A 24,897-nucleotide genomic window follows, 5' to 3' on the forward strand; every position below is an offset into this window, starting at 1 on the left:
ATATCACACTCTCCTTTACACTGTGATTCTCACTGATATCACACTCTCCTTTGCACTGTGATTCTCACTGATATCACACTCCCCCTTACACTGGGATTCTCACAGAGCTCACACTCCCCCTTCCACTGGGATTCTCACTGATATCACACTCCCCCTTACACTGGGATTCTCACTGATATCACACTCCCCCTTGCACTGGGATTCTCACTGATATCACACTCCCCTTACACTGGGATTCTCACTGATATCACACTCCCCCTTACACTGGGATTCTCACTGATATCACATTCCCCCTTACACTGGGACTGTCACTGATATCACACTCCCCCTTATACTGGGATTCTCACTGATATCACTCTCTCCGTTACACTGGGATTCTCACTGATTTCACACTCCCCCTTAGACTGGGATTCTCACAGGGCTCACACTCCCCCTTACATCTGGGATTCTGACTGATATCACACTCCCTCTTACACTGGAATTCTCACTGATATCACACTCCCCTTACACTGGGATTCTCACTGATATCACTCTCTCCCTTACACTGGGATTCTCACTGATTTCACACTCCCCCTTACACTGGGATTCTCACTGATATCACACTCCCCCTTACACTGGGATTCTCACTGATATCACACTCCCCCTTACACTGGGACTGTCACTGATATCACACTCCCCCTTACACTGGGATTCACACTGATATCACACTGCCCCTTACAATCTGATTCTCACTGATATCACACTGCCCCTTACACCTGGATTCTCACTGATATCACACTCCCCCTTAGACTGGGATTCACACTGATATCACACTGCCCTTACACTGGGATTCTCACTGATATCACACTCCCCCTTACACTGGGACTCTCACTGATATTACACTCCCCCTTACACTGGGATTCTCACTGATCTCACACTCTCGTTACACTGGGATTCTCACTGATATCACACTGCCCCTTACACTGGGATTCTCACTGATATCACAGTCCCCCTTACACTGGGACTCTCACTGATATCACACTCCCCCTTACACTGGGATTCTCACTGATATCACACTCCCCCTTACACTGGGATTCTCACTGATATCACACTCCCCCTTACACTGGGATTCTCACTGATATCACACTCCCCCTTACACTGGGATTCTCATTGATATCACACTCCTCCTTACACTGGGACTCTCACTGATATCACACTGCCCCTTACACTGGGATTCTCACTGATATCACACTCCCCCTTAGACTGGGATTCACACTGATATCACACTGCCCCTTACAATGTGTTTCTCACTGATATCACACTGCCCCTTACACTGGGATTCTCACTGATATCACACTCCCCCTTAGACTGGGATTCACACTGATATCACACTGCCCCTTACACTGTGATTCTCACTGATATCACACTCCCCCTGACACTGGGATTCTCACTGATATCACACTGCCCCTTACAATGTGATTGTCACTGATATCACACTGCCCCTTACACTGGGATTCTCACTGATATCACACTCCCCCTTAGACTGGGATTCTCACTGATATCACACTCGCCCTTACACTGGGATTCTCACTGATATCACATTCCCCCTTACACTGGGACTCTCACTGATATCACACTCCCCCTTACACTGGGATTCTCACTGATATCACTCTCTCCGTTACACTGGGATTCTCACTGATTTCACACTCCCCCTTACACTGGGATTCTCACTGATATCATACTCCCCATTACACTGGGACTGTCACTGATATCACACTCCCCCTTACACTGGGATTCACACTTATATCACACTGCCCCTTACAATGTGATTCTCACTGATATCACACAGCCCCTTACACTCTGATTCTCACTGATATCACACTCCCCCTAGACTGGGATTCACACTGATATCACACTGCCCCTTCCACTGTGATTCTCACTGATATCACACTCCCCCTTACACTGGGATTCTCACAGAGCTCACACTCCCCCTTACATCTGGGATTCTCACTGATATCACACTCCCCCTTACACTGGGATTCTCACTGATATCACACCCCCTTACACTGGGACTCTCACTGATATCACACTCCCCCTTACACTGGGATTCTCACTGATATCACACTCCCCCTTACACTGGGATTCTCACTGATATCACTCTCTCCGTTACACTGGGATTCTCACTGATTTCACACTCCCCCTTACACTGGGATTCTCACAGGGCTCACACTCCCCCTTACATCTGGGATTCTGACTGATATCACACTCCCTCTTCCACTGGAATTCTCACTGATATCACACTCCCCTTACACTGGGATTCTCACTGATATCACTCTCTCCGTTACACTGGGATTCTCACTGATTTCACACTCCCCCTTACACTGGGATTCTCACTGATATCACACTCCCCCTTACACTGGGATTCTCACTGATATCACACTCCCCCTTACACTGGGACTGTCACTGATATCACACTCCCCCTTACACTGGGATTCACACTGATATCACACTGCCCCTTACAATCTGATTCTCACTGATATCACACTGCCCCTTACACCTGGATTCTCACTGATATCACACTCCCCCTTAGACTGGGATTCACACTGATATCACACTGCCCCTTACACTGGGATTCTCACTGATATCACACTCCCCCTTACACTGGGACTCTCACTGATATTACACTCCCCCTTACACTGGGATTCTCACTGATCTCACACTCTCGTTACACTGGGATTCTCACTGATATCACACTGCCCCTTACACTGGGATTCTCACTGATATCACAGTCCCCCTTACACTGGGACTCTCACTGATATCACACTCCCCCTTACACTGGGATTCTCACTGATATCACACTCCCCCTTACACTGGGATTCTCACTGATATCACACTCCCCCTTACACTGGGATTCTCACTGATATCACACTCCCCCTTACACTGGGATTCTCACTGATATCACACTCCTCCTTACACTGGGACTCTCACTGATATCACACTGCCCCTTACACTGGGATTCTCACTGATATCACACTCCCCCTTAGACTGGGATTCACACTGATATCACACTGCCCCTTACAATGTGTTTCTCACTGATATCACACTGCCCCTTACACTGGGATTCTCACTGATATCACACTCCCCCTTAGACTGGGATTCACACTGATATCACACTGCCCCTTACACTGTGATTCTCACTGATATCACACTCCCCCTGACACTGGGATTCTCACTGATATCACACTGCCCCTTACAATGTGATTGTCACTGATATCACACTGCCCCTTACACTGGGACTGTCACTGATATCACACTCCCCCTTACACTGGGATTCACACTTATATCACACAGCCCCTTACAATGTGATTCTCACTGATATCACACAGCCCCTTACACTCTGATTCTCACTGATATCACACTCCCCCTAGACTGGGATTCACACTGATATCACACTGCCCCTTACACTGTGATTCTCACTGATATCACACTCCCCCTTACACTGGGATTCTCACAGAGCTCACACTCCCCCTTACATCTGGGATTCTCACTGATATCACACTCCCCCTTACACTGGGATTCTCACTGATATCACACTCCCCCTTACACTGGGACTCTCACTGATATCACACTCCCCCTTTCACTGTGATTCTCACTGATATCACACTCCCCCTTACACTGGGATTCTCACTGATATCACACTCCCCCTTACACTGGGATTCTCAATGATATCACACTCCCCCTTACACTGGGATTCTCACTGATATCACACTCCCCCTTAGACTGGGATTCACACTGATATCACACTCCCCCTTACACTGGGATTCTCACTGATATCACTCTCCCCGTTACACTGGGATTCTCACTGATATCACACTCTCGTTACACTGGGATTCTCACTGATATCACACTGCCCCTTACACTGGGATTCTCACTGATATCACACTCCCCCTTACACTGGGACTCTCACTGATATCACACTCCCCCTTACACTGGGATTCTCACTGATATCACACTCCCCCTTACACTGGGATTCTCACTAATATCACACTCCCCCTTACACTGGGATTCTCACTGATATCACACTCCTCCTTACACTGGGACTCTCACTGATATCACACTGCCCCTTACACTGGGATTCTCACTGATATCACACTCCCCCTTAGACTGGGATTCACACTGATATCACACTGCCCCTTACACTGTGATTCTCACTGATATCACACTCCTCCTTACACTGGGACTCTCACTGATATCACACTGCCCCTTACACTGGGATTCTCACTGATATCACACTCCCCCTTAGACTGGGATTCACACTGATATCACACTGCCCCTTACACTGTGATTCTCACTGATATCACACTCCCCCTGACACTGGGATTCTCACTGATATCACACTGCCCCTTACAATGTGATTGTCACTGATATCACACTGCCCCTTACACTGGGATTCTCACTGATATCACACTCCCCCTTACACTGGGATTCTCACTGATATCACATTCCCCCTTACACTGGGACTCTCACTGATATCACACTCCCCCTTACACTGGGATTCTCACTGATATCACTCTCTCTGTTACACTGGGATTCTCACTGATTTCACACTCCCCCTTAGACTGGGATTCTCACAGGGCTCACACTCCCCCTTACATCTGGGATTCTGACTGATATCACACTCCCTCTTACACTGGAATTCTCACTGATATCACACTCCCCTTACACTGGGATTCTCACTGATATCACTCTCTCCGTTACACTGGGATTCTCACTGATTTCACACTCCCCCTTACACTGGGATTCTCACTGATATCACACTCCCCCTTACACTGGGATTCTCACTGATATCACACTCCCCCTTACACTGGGACTGTCACTGATATCACACTCCCCCTTACACTGGGATTCACACTGATATCACACTGCCCCTTACAATCTGATTCTCACTGATATCACACTGCCCCTTACACCTGGATTCTCACTGATATCACACTCCCCCTTAGACTGGGATTCACACTGATATCACACTGCCCCTTGCACTGGGATTCTCACTGATATCACACTCCCCCTTACACTGGGACTCTCACTGATATTACACTCCCCTTATACTGGGATTCTCACTGATCTCACACTCTCGTTATACTGGGATTCTCACTGATATCACACTGCCCCTTACACTGGGATTCTCACTGATATCACACTCCCCCTTACACTGGGACTCTCACTGATATCACACTCCCCCTTACACTGGGATTCTCACTGATATCACACTCCCCCTTACACTGGGATTCTCACTGATATCACACTCCCCCTTACACTGGGATTCTCACTGATATCACACTGCTCCTTACACTGGGATTCTCACTGATATCACACTCCCCCTTAGACTTGGATTCACACTGATATCACACTGCCCCTTACAATGTGTTTCTCACTGATATCACACTGCCCCTTACACTGGGATTCTCACTGATATCACACTCCCCCTTAGACTGTGATTCACACTGATATCACACTGCCCCTTACACTGTGATTCTCACTGATATCACACTCCCCCTGACACTGGGATTCTCACTGATATCACACTGCCCCTTACAATGTGATTGTCACTGATATCACACTGCCCCTTACACTGGGATTCTCACTGATATCACACTCCCCCTTAGACTGGGATTCTCACTGATATCACACTCGCCCTTACACTGGGATTCTCACTGATATCACTCTCCCCGTTACACTGGGATTCTCACTGATATCACACTCCCCCTTACACTGGGATTCTCACTGATATCACACTGCCCCTTAGACTGGGATTCTCACTGATATCACACTGCCCCTTACACTGGTATTCTCACTGATATCACACTCCCCCTTAGACTGGGATTCACACTGATATCACACTGCCCCTTACACTGTGATTCTCACTGATATCACACTCCCCCTTACACTGGGATTCTCACAGGGCTCACACTCCCCCTTACATCTGGGATTCTCACTGATATCACACTCCCTATTACACTGGATGTCTCACTGATATCACACTCCCCTTACACTGGGATTCTCACTGATATCACACTCCCCCTTACACTGTGATTCTCACTGATATCACACTCTCCCTTACATTGGGATTCTCACTGATATCACTCTCTCCCTTACATTGGGATTCTCACTGATATCACACTCTCCTTTACACTGTGATTCTCACTGATATCACACTCTCCTTTGCACTGTGATTCTCACTGATATCACACTCCCCCTTACACTGGGATTCTCACAGAGCTCACACTCCCCCTTCCACTGGGATTCTCACTGATATCACACTCCCCCTTACACTGGGATTCTCACTGATATCACACTCCCCCTTGCACTGGGATTCTCACTGATATCACACTCCCCTTACACTGGGATTCTCACTGATATCACTCTCCCCGTTACACTGGGATTCTCGCTGATATCACACTCCCCCTTACACTGGGATTCTCGCTGATATCACACTCCCCCTTACACTGGGATTCTCACTGACATCACACTCCCCCTTACACTGGGATTCTCACTGATATCACACTCCCCCTTACTCTGGGACTCTCACTGATATCACACTCCCCCTTACACTGGGACTCTCACTGATATCACACTCCCCCTTACACTGGGATTCTCACTGATATCACACTCTCGTTATACTGGGATTCTCACTGATATCACACTGCCCCTTACACTGGGATTCTCACTGATATCACACTCCCCCTTACACTGGGACTCTCACTGATATCACACTCCCCCTTACACTGGGATTCTCACTGATATCACACTCCCCCTTACACTGGGATTCTCACTGATATCACACTCCCCCTTACACTGGGATTCTCACTGATATCACACTGCTCCTTACACTGGGATTCTCACTGATATCACACTCCCCCTTAGACTGGGATTCACACTGATATCACACTGCCCCTTACAATGTGTTTCTCACTGATATCACACTGCCCCTTACACTGGGATTCTCACTGATATCACACTCCCCCTTAGACTGGGATTCACACTGATATCACACTGCCCCTTACACTGTGATTCTCACTGATATCACACTCCCCCTGACACTGGGATTCTCACTGATATCACACTGCCCCTTACAATGTGATTGTCACTGATATCACACTGCCCCTTACACTGGGATTCTCACTGATATCACACTCCCCCTTAGACTGGGATTCTCACTGATATCACACTCGCCCTTACACTGGGATTCTCACTGATATCACTCTCCCCGTTACACTGGGATTCTCACTGATATCACACTCCCCCTTACACTGGGATTCTCACTGATATCACACTGCCCCTTAGACTGGGATTCTCACTGATATCACACTGCCCCTTACACTGGTATTCTCACTGATATCACACTCCCCCTTAGACTGGGATTCACACTGATATCACACTGCCCCTTACACTGTGATTCTCACTGATATCACACTCCCCCTTACACTGGGATTCTCACAGGGCTCACACTCCCCCTTACATCTGGGATTCTCACTGATATCACACTCCCTATTACACTGGAAGTCTCACTGATATCACACTCCCCTTACACTGGGATTCTCACTGATATCACACTCCCCCTTACACTGTGATTCTCACTGATATCACACTCTCCCTTACATTGGGATTCTCACTGATATCACTCTCTCCCTTACATTGGGATTCTCACTGATATCACACTCTCCTTTACACTGTGATTCTCACTGATATCACACTCTCCTTTGCACTGTGATTCTCACTGATATCACACTCCCCCTTACACTGGGATTCTCACAGAGCTCACACTCCCCCTTCCACTGGGATTCTCACTGATATCACACTCCCCCTTACACTGGGATTCTCACTGATATCACACTCCCCCTTGCACTGGGATTCTCACTGATATCACACTCCCCTTACACTGGGATTCTCACTGATATCACTCTCCCCGTTACACTGGGATTCTCGCTGATATCACACTCCCCCTTACACTGGGATTCTCGCTGATATCACACTCCCCCTTACACTGGGATTCTCACTGACATCACACTCCCCCTTACACTGGGATTCTCACTGATATCACACTCCCCCTTACTCTGGGACTCTCACTGATATCACACTCCCCCTTACACTGGGACTCTCACTGATATCACACTCCCCCTTACACTGGGATTCTCACTGATATCAGACTGCCCCTTACACTGGGACTCTCACTGATATCACACTCCCCCTTACACTGGGATTCTCACTGATATCTCTCTCCCCCTTTCCCTGGGATTCTCACTGATATCACTCTCCCCTTACACTGTGATCCTCTGATATCACTCTCCCCTTTTCCCTGGGATTCTCACTGATATCACTCTCCCCCTTTCCCTGGGATTCTCACTGATATCACTCTCCCCCTTTCCCTGGGATTCTCACTGATATCACACTCCTCTTTATACTGGGATTCTCACTGATATCACGCCTCCCTTTACACTGGGATTCTCACTGATATCACACTCCCCTTTACACTGGGTTTCTCACTGATATCACACTCCCCTTTATACTGGGATTCTCACTGATATCACACTCCTCTTTATACTGGGATTCTCACTGATATCACGCCTCCCTTTACACTGGGATTCTCATTGATATCACACTCCCCTTTACACTGGGATTTTCACTGATATCACACTCCCCTTTATGCTGGGATTCGCACTGATATCACGCCTCCCTTTACACTGGGATTCTCACTGACATCACATTCCTCTTTATACTGGGATTCTCACTGATATCACACTCCTTTTTATACTGGGATTCTGACTGATATCACGACTCCCTTTACACTGGGATTCTCACTGATATCACTCCCCTTTACACTGGGTTTCTCACTGATATCACACTCCCCTTTATACTGGGATTCTCACTGATATCACACTCCTCTTTATACTGGGATTCACACTGATATCACGCCTCCCTTTACACTGGGATTCTCACTGATATCACACTCCCCTTTACACTGGGATTCTCACTGATATCACACTCCTCTTTACACTGTTTTTTCACAAACTGATTTTCCTAGATTTATTCCTCAGGAGGTCTCGCTAAAGTTTTTAGCTCAGTTTGCCTGCTCCTCCTTGTGGTGGGAATCCAGTGTCTCTGTACTTTGGACGGAGCTCGACCTTTCCTTGAACTCAGCAGTGGTTTTCTGTGAGTTACAGCTGGTGATTGCTTTGTGTGATCATTCTGCCCTTCTGTGGTGGATGTTAATGGGATACTCTTTGTTTTTTTTCTCTTTGTCCAATACATGGACCGATTTTTGGTCTGTATTAAAGGCCACGACTTTGAGAAATTATCGCATCGCTTGCAAATTATCTTCCTGCGACAGAAAGACTACAGGGCATCCCAATGCATTTTACAAGCACCAAAGTACTTTTGAAGTGTAGTTGTAGTTGCAATGCAGGGAAATGTGGCAATGAAGTCATGCACAACAAGATACACAAACAACAATGTTTAATGTCTCAGCGAAAGATTTATTTTTATTTTTTTAAATTTTATTTAGACATACAGCACTGAAACAGGCCCTTCGACCCACCGAGTCTGTGCCAACCAACCCATTTATACTAATCCTACATTAATCCCATATTCCCTATTACACCCCCACCATTCTCCTACCACCTACCTACACTTATGGGCAATTTACAATGGCCAATTTCCCTATCAACCTGCAAGTCTTTGGCTGTGGGAGCAAACCGGAGCACCCGGCGGAAACCCACACGGTCACAGGGAGGACTTGCAAACTCCGCACAGGCAGTACCCATGTGAGAAACGTAGCCCACTTAATAATAATTTACACCAAGTCAAACTCTGAAGAAGTAAGTCTATTTAACGTTCTTGCAAGATCGGGTGTCCTACAAGCAGGCACACCGATCAACATATTCAGTTCATGTTTATACAATACAAATCCATTTGTCCACGCCTTTATTTTACATTATTGGTTATAACGTATTATGACACTAACCTATCCTATGGTTGCTACAGTCTCCTCCTCTGTTTACTTCTCCCCCTACTCTAACTTTCTAGCCCCTAACTCTTGTTTTTGTTTTACCTTATTTGGCTCTCCATTATGTGTTTTAACTTGCAGCTGTCAGCCTTTATCTTAGTGGGGCAGTTTCTTATTCACTACATCCGTTGTTCTAACTCTTGCTGTTTCTCTGTTATCTGCCTAAGCACAATTTTTAAGTGATGTACTGTCCCAAGGTCTCCACTTACATACCCTTATCAATTCTCTTTGTCAGTGATGTATTGTCTTAAGGTCTCCACATACCCTTATCAGTTCTCTTTGTCAGTGATGTACTGTCTTAAGGTCTCCACTGACATATCCTTATCAGTTCTCTTTTTCAGTGATTTCATTATGTTGTGCACAAATGACTTCTTGGTAACTTTCCACAAGCTGTAGAAACAACATTTCAGTATTTCTTATTCTCACACCCAGAACTGAACCCGGGTCGCTGGTGCTGTGAGGGTGCGGTGCTAACCACTGCGCCACTGTGCCGCCCTGCACTCTTCCCCCATAGTCCTATAAATCTTTCCCCTTCAAGTATTTATCCAACACCCTTGTGAAAGTAATTATTGAATCTACTTCCACTACCCTTTCAGGCAGCGCACTCCAGATCCTCATAACTTGCTGCGTAAAAAAAAATCCTCAAGTTGCCTCTGGTTCTTTTGCCAATCTGTGTCCCCTGATTGCAAACCCTTCTGCCACTGGAAACAGGTTCTCCTATTTACTCTATCAAAACCATTCATGATTTTGGACACTTCCATCCAATTTCCTCTTAATCTTCTCTGATCTAAGGAGAACCCCCAGCCTCTCCACATAATTTAAGTCCTACATCCCAGGAGAATACTTGGCATCAGGTGGCAGGACCGTATCTCCAACACAGAAGTCCTCGAGGTGGCCAACATCCCCAGCTTATACATACTACTGAGTCAGCGGCGCTTGAGATGGCTTGGCCATGTGAGCCGCATGGAAGATGGCAGGATCCCCAAAGACACATTGTCCAGCGAGCTCGCCACTGGTATCAGACCCACCGCCCGTCCATGTCTCCGCTTTAAAGACGTCTGCAAACGTGACATGAAGTCCTGTGACACAAATCGTGGGAGTCAGTTGCCAGCGTTCGCCAGAGCTGGCAGGCAGCCATAAAGACGGGGCTAAAGTGTGGCGAGTCGAAGAGACTTAGTAGTTGGCAGGAAAAAAGACAGAGGCGCAAGGGGAGAGCCAACTGTGTAACAGCCCCGACAAACAAATTTCTCTGCAGCACCTGTGGAAGAGCCTGTCACTCTAGAATTGGCCTTTATAGCCACTCCAGGCGCTGCTTCACAAACCACTGACCACCTCCAGGCACTTATCCATTGTCTCTCGAGATAAGGAGGCCAAAGAGACATCCCAGGTACTATTTTAGTACATCTTCTGCACTCTCGCTAAAGCTTTCACAACCTTCCTAAAGTATGGTCAGAATTGGACGCAATGTTCCAAAACATTGAGGCTTAATCAGTGTTTTATAAAAGTTAAGCTTTACTTCCTTGCTCTTGTACTCTGTGCCCCTGTTGATAAAGCCGAGGATTCCGTATGCTTTCTCAACAGCCTTTTCAACTTGGCCTGCCACTTTCAAAGATTTGTACATATACCCTCTTTAGAATGCTACTATTTAGTTTCTATTGCCTGTCCTCATTCTTCTTACAAAATATATCACTTTGCACTTGGCTGTATTAAATTGTATCTGCCACCTGTCTGCCCATTTCATCCATCTGTCTGGCTTCCTGAAGTCTGTTTCTATTCTCCGTATTGCCCTCTTTGAAATTATGCCCTGTACACCCACGTCCAAGTCATTAATATAGATCAAAAAGAGCAGTGCTCCCAATCCTGACCTCTGGGAAACACCATTGTATGCTTCCCTCCAATGTGAAAAACAGTTCATCATGACTCTCTGTTTTCTGTCTCTTAGCCAATTTTGTGTCCAATTTTGTAAGTTGTTGACTTATCATTGCAATCAATCTCTATCAATCAAAGGAAGATGGCTGTGGTTCGAGGTGAATCATCTGAGCTCCAGGACATCACTGCAGGAGTACCCTTGGAGAGGGTACAGAAGAGGTTTACCAGGATGTTGCCTGGTCTGGAGGGCATTAGCTATGAGGAGAGGTTGGATAAAGTCGGATTGTTTTAACTGGAACAACGGAGGTGGAGGGGTGACATGATAGAGGTTTACAAAGTTATGAGTGGCATGGACAGAGTGGATAGTCAGAAGCTTTTTCCCAGGGTGGAAGAGTCAGTTACTAGGGGACATAGGTTTCAGGTATGAAGGGCAAAGTTTAGAGGGGATGTGCGAGGCAAGTTCTTTACACAGAGGGTGGTGAGTGCCTGGAACTTGCTGCCGGAGGAGGTGGTGGAAGCAGGTACGATAGCGACGTTTAAGAGGCATCTTGACAAATACATGAATAGGATGGGAATAGAGGGATACGGTCCCTGGAAGTGCAGAAGGTTTTAGTTTAGGCAGGCATCAAGATCGGCGCAGGCTTGGAGGGCCGAATGGCCTGTTCCTGTGCTGTACTGTTCTTTGTGTTCCTCAGGGTAGTGTCCTAGGCCTAACCATCTTCAGCTGCTTCATCAATGACCTTCCCTCCATCATAAGGTCAGAAGTGGGGATGTTTGCTGATGATTGCACAACGTTCAGCACCATTCGCAACTCCTCAGATACTGAAGCAGTCCGTGCCCACGTTAGCAAGACGTGGACAACAATCAGGTTTGGGCTGATAAGTGGCAAGTAACATTTGTGATACACAAGTGCCAGGCAATGACCATCTCCAACAAGAGAGAATCTAACCATTTCCCCTCTACATTCAATGGCATGACCATCGCTAAATTGCCTACTAGCAACATTGACCAAAATCTGAACTGGAGCAGCCATATAAATACCGTAGCTACAGGAGCAGGTCAGAGGCTAGGAATCCTGCGGCGAGTAACTCATCTCCTAACTCCCCAAAGCCTGTCCACCATCCAAAAGGCATAAATCAGGAATGTGATGGCATACTCTCTACTTGTCTGAATAGGTGCAATTCCAACAACACTCAAGAAGCTCAACACCATCCAGGACAAAGCAGCCTGCTTGATCAGCACCCCATCCACCTCCTTAAACATTCACTATCTCCACCAGGGCACAGTGACAGCAGTGTGTACCATATACAAGATGCACTGTAACAACTTGCCAAGCCGCCTTTCACAGTACCTTCCAAACCTCTACCACCCAGAAGAATAAGGGCAGCGGACGCATGGGAACACCGCCACCTGCAAGTTCCCCTCCAAGCCACACACCATCTTGACATGGAACTATATCGCCGTTCCCTCACTGTCGCTGGGTCAAAATCATGGGACTCTGCCTCTAACAGCACATGGACTGCAATGGATCAAGAAGGCAGGTCACCACACCACCTTCTTAAGGGAAATTAGGGATGAGCAAAAATTCTGGCCTACCCAGTGCCACCCATATCCCATGAATGAATAAAAAAAAGTCTACGAGAGACCCAGACATGTGTTGAGGAAAACCTCCAGTGGTGGAGAGCTTTGGGGACCATTGTTCCAAGTTAGCTGTTCCTCCTAAGCACTCACCACAAGTCATTTCTCAAATTCCTCATATACTATAACCCAAAATGTTAGCTTCTGAAAGAAATCGATCTCATTTGCATTTGAATGAAGCAACAGTATCTGCTTCCACCATCTCCCTAGTGAGTCTGTTCCATAGATTGACCACTCTCTGAAATATTGTTTCTGAATTTACCACACTTGTTTCCTCTGGTTCTACTGTTCTGAACAAAGTGAAACAGCACTTCATTATCTACATTATCTGGTTCCTTTAGAATCCTAAAAATGACAATCAGATCACCTCTTTTCCAGTGACCAGATGCCCAATTAGGCCTCAGCGTTCCTAAGGGAGGGGGAAAAAATCAGCCAAGGTTCAGGTCAGTGATATAAGAACAAGACCATAAAAGTTCACTTTGGTCCATTGTCATCCTCACCAGTCTGCCAGTCGCAGAGGCATCTGTCCATGGCAGTATTGGTAGGAGTGACCACCACACAGCCCATGTGGAACCAAAGTCCCATCTTTACATTGAGGATACCTTCCATCGTGTTATGTGGCACTACCGCCATGCTAAATGGGATAGATTTTGAACAGATCTCACAATGCAAAACTGGGCATCCATGAGGTGCAATGGGCCATCAACAGCAGCAGAATTGTACTCAACCACAATCTGTAACCTCATGGCCCAGCATATTTCCCATTCTGCCATTACCATCAAGCTGGGGGACCAACCACTCTTCAATGAAGAGTGCAGGATGGCATGCCAGGAGCAGCACCAGGCATACCTAAAAATGAAGTGTCATTTCCGCCACCTCCAGCCACCACCAAACACATCTTCCACTCCCCTCCCCGTCAACATTCCAAACAAATCGTTCCCTCTGCGACACCCTGGTCCACTCCTCTATCAACCCCGACACCTCGTCCCCTTCCCACGGCACTTTCCCATGCAATCACAGGAGGTGTAATACCTGCCCTTTTACCTCCTCTCTCCTCACCATCCAAGGCCCCAAACACTTCTTTCAGGTGAAGCAGCGATTTACTTCTACTTCTTTCAATTTAGTATACTGTACTTACTGCTCACAATACGGTCACCGCTACACTGGGGTGACCAAACGCAGATTGGGTGACCGCTTTGCGGAACACCTCCGCTCAGTCCGAAAGCATGACCCTGAGCTTCTGGTTGCTTGCTGTTTTAATTCACTACCCTGCTTTCATGCCCACATTTCTGTCCTTGGTCTGCTGCAGTGTTCCAGTGAACATCAATGCAAGCTTGATGAACAGCACCTCCTCTTCTGGTTAGGCACTTTACAGCCTTCCAGACTCGACAATGAGTTCAACAATTTCAGAGCACGACTGACCTTTTTTTTATTATTTTATTTTATTATTTTTGTAACCATTTGCCTGCCTTAAACTTGGTTTTTCATATTTGTGCTTTTGGACAGAGGTGTTAATTATTCTGCCATTAACACTTTTTCTGGACTAATCCTTCGCCTCTCACCATAACTATTAGCACTCCCTTTGCCTTTGTACCAGGACATCTTTGTCATTTAATCTCTCCTGCCCTCTGCCCTTTCACACACCTTCACTTTTGTTCTCTTCCACCACCACCACCACCCCACCCCCCCAACCCCCTTCACTTGCATAAAACCTATTGCATTTCTAACCTTTGCCAGTTCTGATGAAAGGTCACAGACCTGTAACGTTAACTCTGCTTCTTTCTCCACAGATGTTGCCTGACCTGCTGTGTATTTCCAGTACTTTATGTTTTTATTTCAGAGGGCCAGGGAGACTTGGGGTTCTAAGTATAAAGATGATCAAAATATCATGAACATGTACAGAAAATACTGGCCTTTATATTTAGAGGGATAGAATATACAGTGGTGGAAGTTCTGCTTCAGCTATACAAAGCCCTGGTTAGACCACACCTGCAGTATTGTGAACAGTTCTGGGCATCACACCTTAGGAAGGATATATTGTCTTGGAGATAGTGCAGCATGGACTTACTAGATGACACCTGGACTCCAAAGATTAAGCGATGAGGAGCGATTACACAAACTTGGATTATATTCTCTGAAATTTAGAAAGTGAAGAGGTGATTTGATCAAAGTTTTAGGCATATTAGCCTATGAACATATGAATTAGGAGCAGGAGTAGGCAACAGTTGCTCGACCATTCAACAAGATCATGGCTGATCTGATTGTAACCTCAACTCCACATTCCCGCCTACCCCCAATAACCTTCCACCCCCTTACTTATCAAGAATCTATCTAAATCTGTCTTAAAATTATTCAAAGACGCTTCTTCCACCGCCTTTTGAGCAACGGCATTCCAAAGACTCAGGTCCCTCTGAGAGAAAAAAAATTTCTCCTCATCTGTCTTAAATGTGTGACCCCTTATTTTTAAACAGTGACCCCTAGTTCTAGATTCTCCCACAGGAGGAAACATCCTTTCTACATCCACCCTGTGAAGACCCCTCAGGATTTTATGTTTCAATCAAGTTGTCTCTTACTGTTCTGAACTCCAGCGGATACAAGCCTAGCCTGTCCAATCTTTCCTCGTAAGACAGCCCACCCATTCCAGGTATTAGTCTAGTAAATCTTATCTGAAGCGCTTCCAATGCATCTACATCCTTCCTTAAATAAGGAGACCAATACTGTAAACAGTACTCCAGATATGGTCTCACCAATGCCCTGTATAACTGAAGCGTAATGTCCCTACTTTTGTATTCAATTCCCCTCGCAATAAACGATAACATTCTATTAGCTTTCCTAATTATGTTCTGTACCTGCATACTAACTGTTACCACTGACCATTCCAGTCAATGCCCCCAATCAAAATATACGATTCTGATTGTGGTGGGAGAAACACACTGATAATTCAATCCCGTCACTCCACAGATCGCCTAACATATTATTTTAAACTTTCCAAATTAAAGAAAGACCCAGCCAAATTGTACCATCTATTAACCCCCGAATGAAGCTAACCAAACCAGGTGTCTTTCAATCAACAAATTAACTCTTTAATTAGAAGAACTAAATTCTTAAACACTATGAAGATATAAACAACATTAAAAAACAGAAAAAATTAGAGCCCTTGAAGATTCACAATCCAATGGAGCTTGAAGTCCTCACAGAATGTTCCTTGAAGTCCTCACGGAATGTTGTTTGAAGTCCTCACAGTCGTCTGATGCAGGAAAAAAGGTTCTTTGACAGTAGAACAGTCTGTAGTCTAACTTCAGCAGTAGGTGATGCTTTCCTTCTCCAGCGAATTTCAACAATTAATGACTTGCAAACACTTACAATAGAATCAAGCTGACTTTAGAGTTTTTGAGGGATTAAAGATTGTCACAGTCTAACTTCCCTTTCTTTAATTTAAATTACCAGAGATCTCTGTTTTGGCTTGACTTTTTCTTTGAGTTTTGAGAGATAATAATTAAACAAACTAAAATCCTCTTCCTTCAGTTTAAATGGTTGTGAGCTCTTTTTGCAGGTGCTGTCATCACAGCTGTCTGTGTGTCCTCTGTGTCTGTGTTCAGTTAGAACAAACTGTCCTCAACTAAAAAGCCAGTTCAAAATTGAATTGTAACAAATGTATTGCTTAATACTCACTCCCAGTGGCTATATCTATGGTAACGAGAATGCACCCTTTGAATCGCAATCTCCAAATTGCTGTTTCTAAGGCAATCAAAATGCACCTTCCTATAACTCCTGAGGCTTGCTGGTTCTTAAAACAATACTGATCCTTTGCAAGCCTTAAAGGCAAACCATATATTCCCAGAACAAAACTACAGGACCATGACATAACCTTTTGTGATTCATGCACTAGGACACCCAGATTGCTCTGCATCTCAGAGCTCTGCAATCTCTTACCAGTTAGATAATATGCTTCTTTTTTATTCTTCCTGACAAAACAGACAATTTCACATTTTCCCACATTATACCCCATTTGTCAGGTCTTTGTCCACTCACTTAACCTAAGTATATCCCTTTGTAGCTTCCTTATGTCCTCTTCACAACTTACTTTCCTACCTAACCTTGTGTCATCAGCAAATTTAGCAACCATACCTTCGGTCCCTTCATCCAAGTCATTTATATAAATTGTAAAACATTGAGGCACCAGCACTGATCCCTGTAGCACACCATCCATTACAACTTGCCAACCAGAAAATGACCCATTTATGCCTACTCTCTTTCCTGTTAGCTAGCCAATCTTCTATCCATGCCAATAGGTTAGCCCCTACACTGTGAGCTTTTATTTTCTGCAATAACCTTTGATGTGGCACCTTTTCAAATGCCTTCTGGAAATCTCAGTACAATACATCCACTGGTTCCCATTTATCCACAGCACATGTTACTTCTTCAAAGAACTCCAATAAATTGGTTCAGCATGATTTCCCTTATTCAAAACCATGGTTGACTCTGTCTGATTACCTTGAATTTTTCTAAGTGCCCTGCTATAACATCTTTAATAATAGATTCTAACATTTTCCCCAAGACAGATCTTAAGCTAACTGGCCTGTAGTTTCCTGCTTTCTGTCTCCCTTCCTTTTTGAATAAAGGAGTTACATTGGCTATTTTCCAATCTATTAGAACCTTCCCCGAATCTAGGGAATTTGGAAGAGATGGGAGCAGACAGGAGAGATCTTCTCAGTACAGGAGCAAACAGTCTTTCTGAGTTCAAACTCTCTGTGGCTCATTTCAAAAACCCTGGAACAGCCAGTTAGTCATGTGACCAGCTGCTCCAACCAGTCCCGGCCCCTGTGGATTGCATGACCCCAGTAGGGACTGGAATGCTCTTCCCCACCTCTCACTGTCCGGTGATCAAAATCCATTGTGGGTTGAATGTGTCAGGGAATGGCCCTTTGTCTACACAAGCACCATTGTTAGTATGTAAATGTTTTTTTCCAGCCACGCCTGTTCTGTTTACCAAGTCATTTCCTCGCTCCAGCAACAGTTCAAAATTAATGTTCATGACAAAATTAATGTGTCTCATTCTTGGCAGGTGGGGGCCTACATGACGGTAGTCTAAAAATTGGAGCTCAATCTTTCAGGAGTGAAATTAGGAAACAGTTCTTCTAGTAAAGGGTGGTACAAGTTTGGAACTCTCTTCTGCAAATGGCAATTGATGCTAGATAAATTGTTGATTTTAAAACTGAGATTGATAGTTTTATGTTTGCCAAAGGTATTAAGGGATATGCAACAAAGGCTAGTACATGGAGTTAGTTCACAGATCAGTCATAATCTCATTGAATGGTGGAACAGGCTCGAGCAGCTCAATGGCCTCCTCCTATTCCTATGTTCCTAACCTTTATAAATCACTGGTTAGGCCTCAGCTGTAGTATTGTGTTCAATTCTGAGAAGCACACTTTTTGAAGGATGTCAAGGCCTTAGAGAGAGTGCAAAAGGGTTGGTAACTAGAAGACATAGATTGGCAAAAGAACCGGAGAAGACATGAGGAAATAGATGTTTTACACAGTGACTTGGTGTATTCTGGAATGCACTGCCTGAAAGGTTGCTGGAAGCAGTTTCAATAGTAACGTTCAAAAAGGAATTGAATAAGTACTTGAAAGGGGAAAATTGCAAGGTTGAGGAAAAAGCAAGGGAATGGGACTAATTGGATAGTTCAAAGAGCTAGTACAGGGACAATGGGCTGAATGGTCTACTTCTGTGCTGTATCATTTTATGCTTCTATGATCAGGATAGACAAAGTCACTGATGGACAAATCACTGGGTTATTATGTGCAGTTCGTCCTGGATCCAGTTAGATATGAAGATTCAGTGATTTCTTCAGCAAACAACAATAAATAATTCACCTCTTTTCAATAGGACATCATGATGCTACACTTCTCTCTGTGCTTCCTCGGAGCAGCCTTCGCTATAGCTCAGCAACAACCTTTCGTCAACACATGTTCCAGGTATCAGAACTACTTGGACTGTCAGAGTTGCCATTTTACTGAGATCCCACAAGTACCAATAGACATCGTCCACCTCAACTTAAATTGGAACAGCATCAGGCTTATTGAGGAGACATCATTTTCTTGGCTAGGTCAGCTACAAATCCTCTCAGTTGGGTTGCAGTCGAAGTTACCATTGCGTGTTGGACCAGGAGCATTTAGGAATTTGCCCAATCTGACATCTCTGGACCTGGGAGGAAACAAAGAACTAGAGCTGGACTTGAAGGCATTTTCTGGGCTAGGAAACCTGCAGGTCCTGCTTCTGGATTACAATGGTCTTAATGACTCAGTTCTACAACAAGGGTATTTTAAAGATTTAATCTCACTACACACCCTCATTCTTGAAGGAAACAAGATAGAACATATCAGGCCAGATCCGACATTTTACAATCTATGGGCATTGGTAAATGTTAATTTTAAGGCAAATCGGATTCGCCAGATTTGTCAGGGGGATCTGTACAATGTTCGACAGAGGCTTTTCAAAACATTTGACATCTCCTCAAACAGATACTTGTATGGAGATAAAACCTTTAACTGGGAACAATGTGGCAATCCTTTCCAGGGCATAATGCTTCACACTTTGGACATTTCATCAACCAGCCTCAGCACCCAACAGCTGGAGAAGATGTTTTTAGCCTTAAGGGGAACAGTTATTATCCACATGAAAATGCAGTTCCTAGCCATTGGTAGATCGTTTGGTTTTGACAATATAGAGGATCCAAGCAATCAGACATTTTCTGGTCTTGTTGAAAGTTCCATGATGGTTCTGGACATATCCCATACATTCATTTTCTCCCTGAAACCTCATGTATTTTCACACTTGACCTCCTTGCTGTTTCTAACATTATCTTCGAACAAAATCAATCAGATTGAAAAGAACGCATTCTTCGGCCTTGGTTCCCTTCAACAGTTAAATCTTTCTTTCAATCTTTTGGGGGAGCTCTACTCATCAACCTTTGAAGGTCTGAGGAATGTCTCGCTCATTGACCTGCAGCACAACCATATTGGGGCCATTCAGTACAATGCATTTCATGGACTCAATCAACTGAAGACATTGAACCTTCGAGACAATTCTCTCTCCTCTATTTCTGAGTTTCACCACCTCCCACAATTGGCATATTTCTTAGTGGGTCACAATCGACTCAAGACAGTTTATGGCCTGGAGGCAGTTTACAATAGCACCTTTCTCGATTTCTCAAGCAACGCTTTAAGCAACCTCAATGTTTTCTATGAGATCATGAAGCTCCCTGCCGTGGAGTATCTTTTGTTGAGGAACAACCGTGTGTCGATGTGCACTCCCACTCACACTGACACCATTCCGAAAGACAACCAGTTAATACACCTTGACCTCTCAGATAATTTCCTCCAGTTGATATGGGCATCTAAACAGTGCTGGGAGGTGTTCCACAATCTGACTAACCTAACTGTCCTTCTCCTTGATCATAACTATCTCACTGAGCTGCCACAAGATGTTTTTAAAGGTTTGAATTCTCTAAAGAGACTCAACTTATCTTCTAACTCCCTGTCCCAGCTCAGCCTTGGCCTGTTTCCCAGCACTCTTGAAACTCTCGACCTGTCTAAAAACCGCCTTGTGTCACCCAACCCGGAGGTCTTCAGCTTTGTGAGTCACCTAGACTTGAGGCAAAACCAATACATCTGTGACTGTAGTCTCAGGGACTTTGTTGAATGGCTAAATGGCACTTCAGTGGAGTTGATGGAACCATTAATGGAAATATACTGTATGTTTCCAGAAGAGTTGCATGGGACACCTCTTCTTTATCTGAATGCTGATGGGTGTGATGAGGATGTTAATGTGGAGCCAATACAATTTGCTCTCTTTGTCTTCTTCACTACAGTCTTACTGATTATGATCACTTCTGTTCTTCTCTACAATCACTACAGGGGCTTGTTCTTCATCTGGTACAAAAGAACAACAAACAGCATTCTGAACGGTCAGAAAGCTGATCTGGAAGGAAAGAACTACATGTTTGATGCATACTTGTGCTTCAGCAGTAAGGACATCGAGTGGGTGAAGAACTCACTTCTTCAGTACTTGGACTCCCAGTTCGATGGCAAGAACAGGTTTCAGCTGTGCTTTGAAGACCGGGACTTCATTCCCGGAGAGGATCACATTATGAACATACGTGATGCCATCTGGTGCAGCAAGAAAACTATCTGCATTGTGACCAGGGAGTTCCTGAAGGATGGTTGGTGCGTTGAAGCTTTCAATATTGCCCAGAGTCGACTTTTCCATGAACTGAGGGATGTGATGATTGTGTTGATTGTTGGCAGGCTCCCGGACTACCAACTGATGAAGTACCAGCCCATTAGAGCGTACATTCGGGGCAGGAAATACATGCGCTGGCCAGAAGACCCCCAGGACCACAAGTGGATCTTGGATAAGCTGGCATACCAAATCCTGCAAGAGCCCAAAAGGAAAAGTCCAAAACTGGAGAAGGTGAAGTCTTTCCGCCGACTGAATTTCTTCAAAAGGGAGAAGGCAAACGATGACATTGGGTTGCAACGGGTGGCGACAGTCACAAGGTAATAACTCTGGGTTGCTCTCTGCAATAGATATGACATCCAGCTGTAGGCCAACTGCAAGCCTAGGCTCTATCTCCAACCAAATGGTGTTTGGACACCATAGCATATTACCAATAGGTGGCCTACAACCTCAATACCAGTCTGCTGTTACACAATTACCTCAAAGAATGTCAATTACTCCGATTCTTTGAACATCCTCTGGGTCACTTTCTGGATTGTGCAACTTTTTCCATTAACTCCCCCTTTTGATTTTTTTATCCTTCCCTCTGTTAATTATGTATCAATTGTCTCATTATATGCAGGTGGAGGGTGTTAACTGGCGTCTCAATTGAGCACATATAAGGAAACACTGAGACTGGTGGAGGTTGAGTGAGGAGATACATGTTTGTAATCCTTTTACACTGTACAATAAATGTGAAACTGAGTAAAGATATGCTCCAGCAGTATCTATCCATAACAAGCTTTCTGGAGTTTAACATGGTAGCAGAGGATGGTTGCCTAATGCGGAAGGTTGAAAACTCGGTATGATTACCCTCCGATGTTCTCGGAGTCTCAACCATATGACCAGTGGAATAATGAAGTGGATATGTGGACACGGGTTACATTTCTACCAAAGAGGAAACAAGGTATGGCTTTGGTGTTGTCTTTCCTACCAAAAGTAAAATCAGAAGTAAAGTGTTTTGTGAACTGGATGCTCGTCAGTTGGATACCAATGAAGATTTGGATCTTCTGATAGAATTCTTGCATGAAATGTATAAGAAAGATGATCTATTGAATGTGTATGAGGCATGGTCAGACTTTGATAGATTTCGGAAAACAGATGATTATTTAATGGAGGTGAAAGAACTAAAGGGTTAACCTCTGCCACATCTGTTGGATGAACCTATGTAAGTTATGGTCTGATAAAACTCACAGGAGATGCTATGTTTTAAATTGGAATGATTTTAAGTGATGTTGTGGTTATGCTTGGGAATAATTATACTTTTTATATATCTCAAGGTATTAGTTTAGAACTAAGTTATGGATTTTGTGTCTAGAATCATGTTGTTAAATGTGAAATGTATATTTGCATACTGTAGTGGGGAGATAGTGGGAGACAGTGTTTACTGGGGAGATGATGGTGTAGTGGTAATGTCACTGGACCAGTAATCCAGATGCCTAGGCTAATGTTTTGGGGACATGGGTTCGAATCCCACCACAGTAGATGGTGAAATTTGAATTCAAGTCATAAATCTGGAATTAAAAGCTGGTCTAATGGTGACCATGAAACTATTGTCGACTGTTATAAAAGCCCATCTGGTTCACTAATGCCCTTTAGGGAAGGAAATCTGTCATCCTTACCTGGTCTGGCCTAAATGTGACTCCAGACCCACAGCAATGTGGTTGACTTTTAACTGCCTCCAGTGGGCGATAAATGCTGGCCTAGCCAGTGATGCCCACATCCTATGAATAAATAATTTTAAAAAATCAGGAATAGCTTTGCTATGAGACTGGATGTCTTGATAACTGCCCATTCTGCATTTCAGTGGAGACAAACTCAATAAGAGATAGATTTGTGGGCCCCATGAGATGGTAATGCAACTAAAGTTATTCAGAGGTTATTCATGTTGATGGGGACAGAAAACATCTCCCATTGTGTGACAATGACTGGGCCATCAAGCTGTCTTCGGAGACAATGTACAGGGGGTAGGGTAATATCGGTTAAGGTGGACTGTAACCTCCTAATATGGAAGGATGGAACCCTCGGAGGGGGCCATAAATGGCAGGTGTGCACTGATTCACTGACCTACAGTCAACAGAACACCTCAAGAAAGAAGACGGCGCTACAGTAGCTCAGAAGGCAAGGACCGAGGACACCCTATATCCTGCTGTATGGCTACTGCCGTTGGTTAAGTATTGCTTGTATATTCGTGCTGTACTTATTAAACTCTCTATCTTAAGAAGCCAGAGTTTGTACCTTGTGAGTCAAAAGCTAGTCAACATCCCACCTAAACACAGAAAAATCTTACAGAGGAATATATCAGAGACGTTAACAGACTGTATAGGAAGATTGCGGAAATTCAATTTGGAGATCCCTGGTTCAGTGCAACATTTAAGTTGATAGATTGTGCTATGGTGTCACATCTGGGCAGGCTCTTGGTTCTGACTGGGATCCGGTTCTTGGAAAAAGACTGTTAGATCAGAGATCTGCTGCCTTAAAGAAATTCCTGGGGAAGCAGTCATTTCCTGCAACTCTGGTATAACAAACAGGGCATTCTGTGGTGACCCAATGAATTGAGGAGTCAATGCTTACTGGATTTCGAAATGGTCCAGATGCTGGACGCAGGCATAAATACAATGGAAGAGTTAAAGACAGGAGGAATGAGGATGAAAGCACGTTTAGCAGGTTTGACTATTAGAGTGGAAAACAGAATTGGAACAGCAATCATAGGCGAATGAATCCCAGGAATGCCCAAGGAACAGTTAATAGGTGCTTCAGGTGTGACTGAAAGTATCATTATGCAATTAACTGCCCAAAGTGGAGGGACAAAGTCCTCGAAATAACACACGGCACAGAGAATTCTGAGGCAGAAGAGGAAGATACTGATGAACCTGAACGAATTGCACTAGTCACAAGGAGTTTTAGCCCTGTGATGAATGTGTTAGTTGTAGATTCATTCAGCCATGCTGTATTGGATAGTGCTTGCACGTCGACAGTATGTGAAACAGATTGGTTACAATGTTATCTGGATTCACTCAGTAGTGAGGATTGATGGAAGGTTAAGGAGTATAAAAGTACTACCAGCT

At 44.7% G+C, this 24,897-nt stretch overlaps 1 protein-coding gene across 15 annotated transcripts in view; it reads left to right on the plus strand.

The window, feature by feature from the left end:
* The window catches only part of LOC137365608 (toll-like receptor 5), an 82,556-nt gene extending 58,505 nt beyond the window's left edge, over positions 1 to 24,051 (plus strand). For 14 of the 15 annotated variants that reach the window (XM_068028012.1, XM_068028009.1, XM_068028019.1 and 11 more), the window contains 2 exons: positions 19,439 to 22,110; positions 22,413 to 24,051. In XM_068028012.1, coding sequence (XP_067884113.1) covers positions 19,445 to 22,110; positions 22,413 to 22,452 — 2,706 coding nt within the window. In that variant the 5' untranslated portion in view covers positions 19,439 to 19,444 and the 3' untranslated portion in view covers positions 22,453 to 24,051. Of the gene's footprint in view, positions 1 to 10,022; positions 11,430 to 19,438; positions 22,111 to 22,412 lie in introns of those variants that run through there. The other variant, XM_068028048.1, reaches the window with a different exon arrangement.
* Positions 24,052 to 24,897: the final 846 nt, after the last annotated feature.

The sequence above is a fragment of the Heterodontus francisci genome, chromosome 3 (assembly GCF_036365525.1).
Source record: "Heterodontus francisci isolate sHetFra1 chromosome 3, sHetFra1.hap1, whole genome shotgun sequence".
Lineage (NCBI taxonomy): Eukaryota > Metazoa > Chordata > Chondrichthyes > Heterodontiformes > Heterodontidae > Heterodontus > Heterodontus francisci.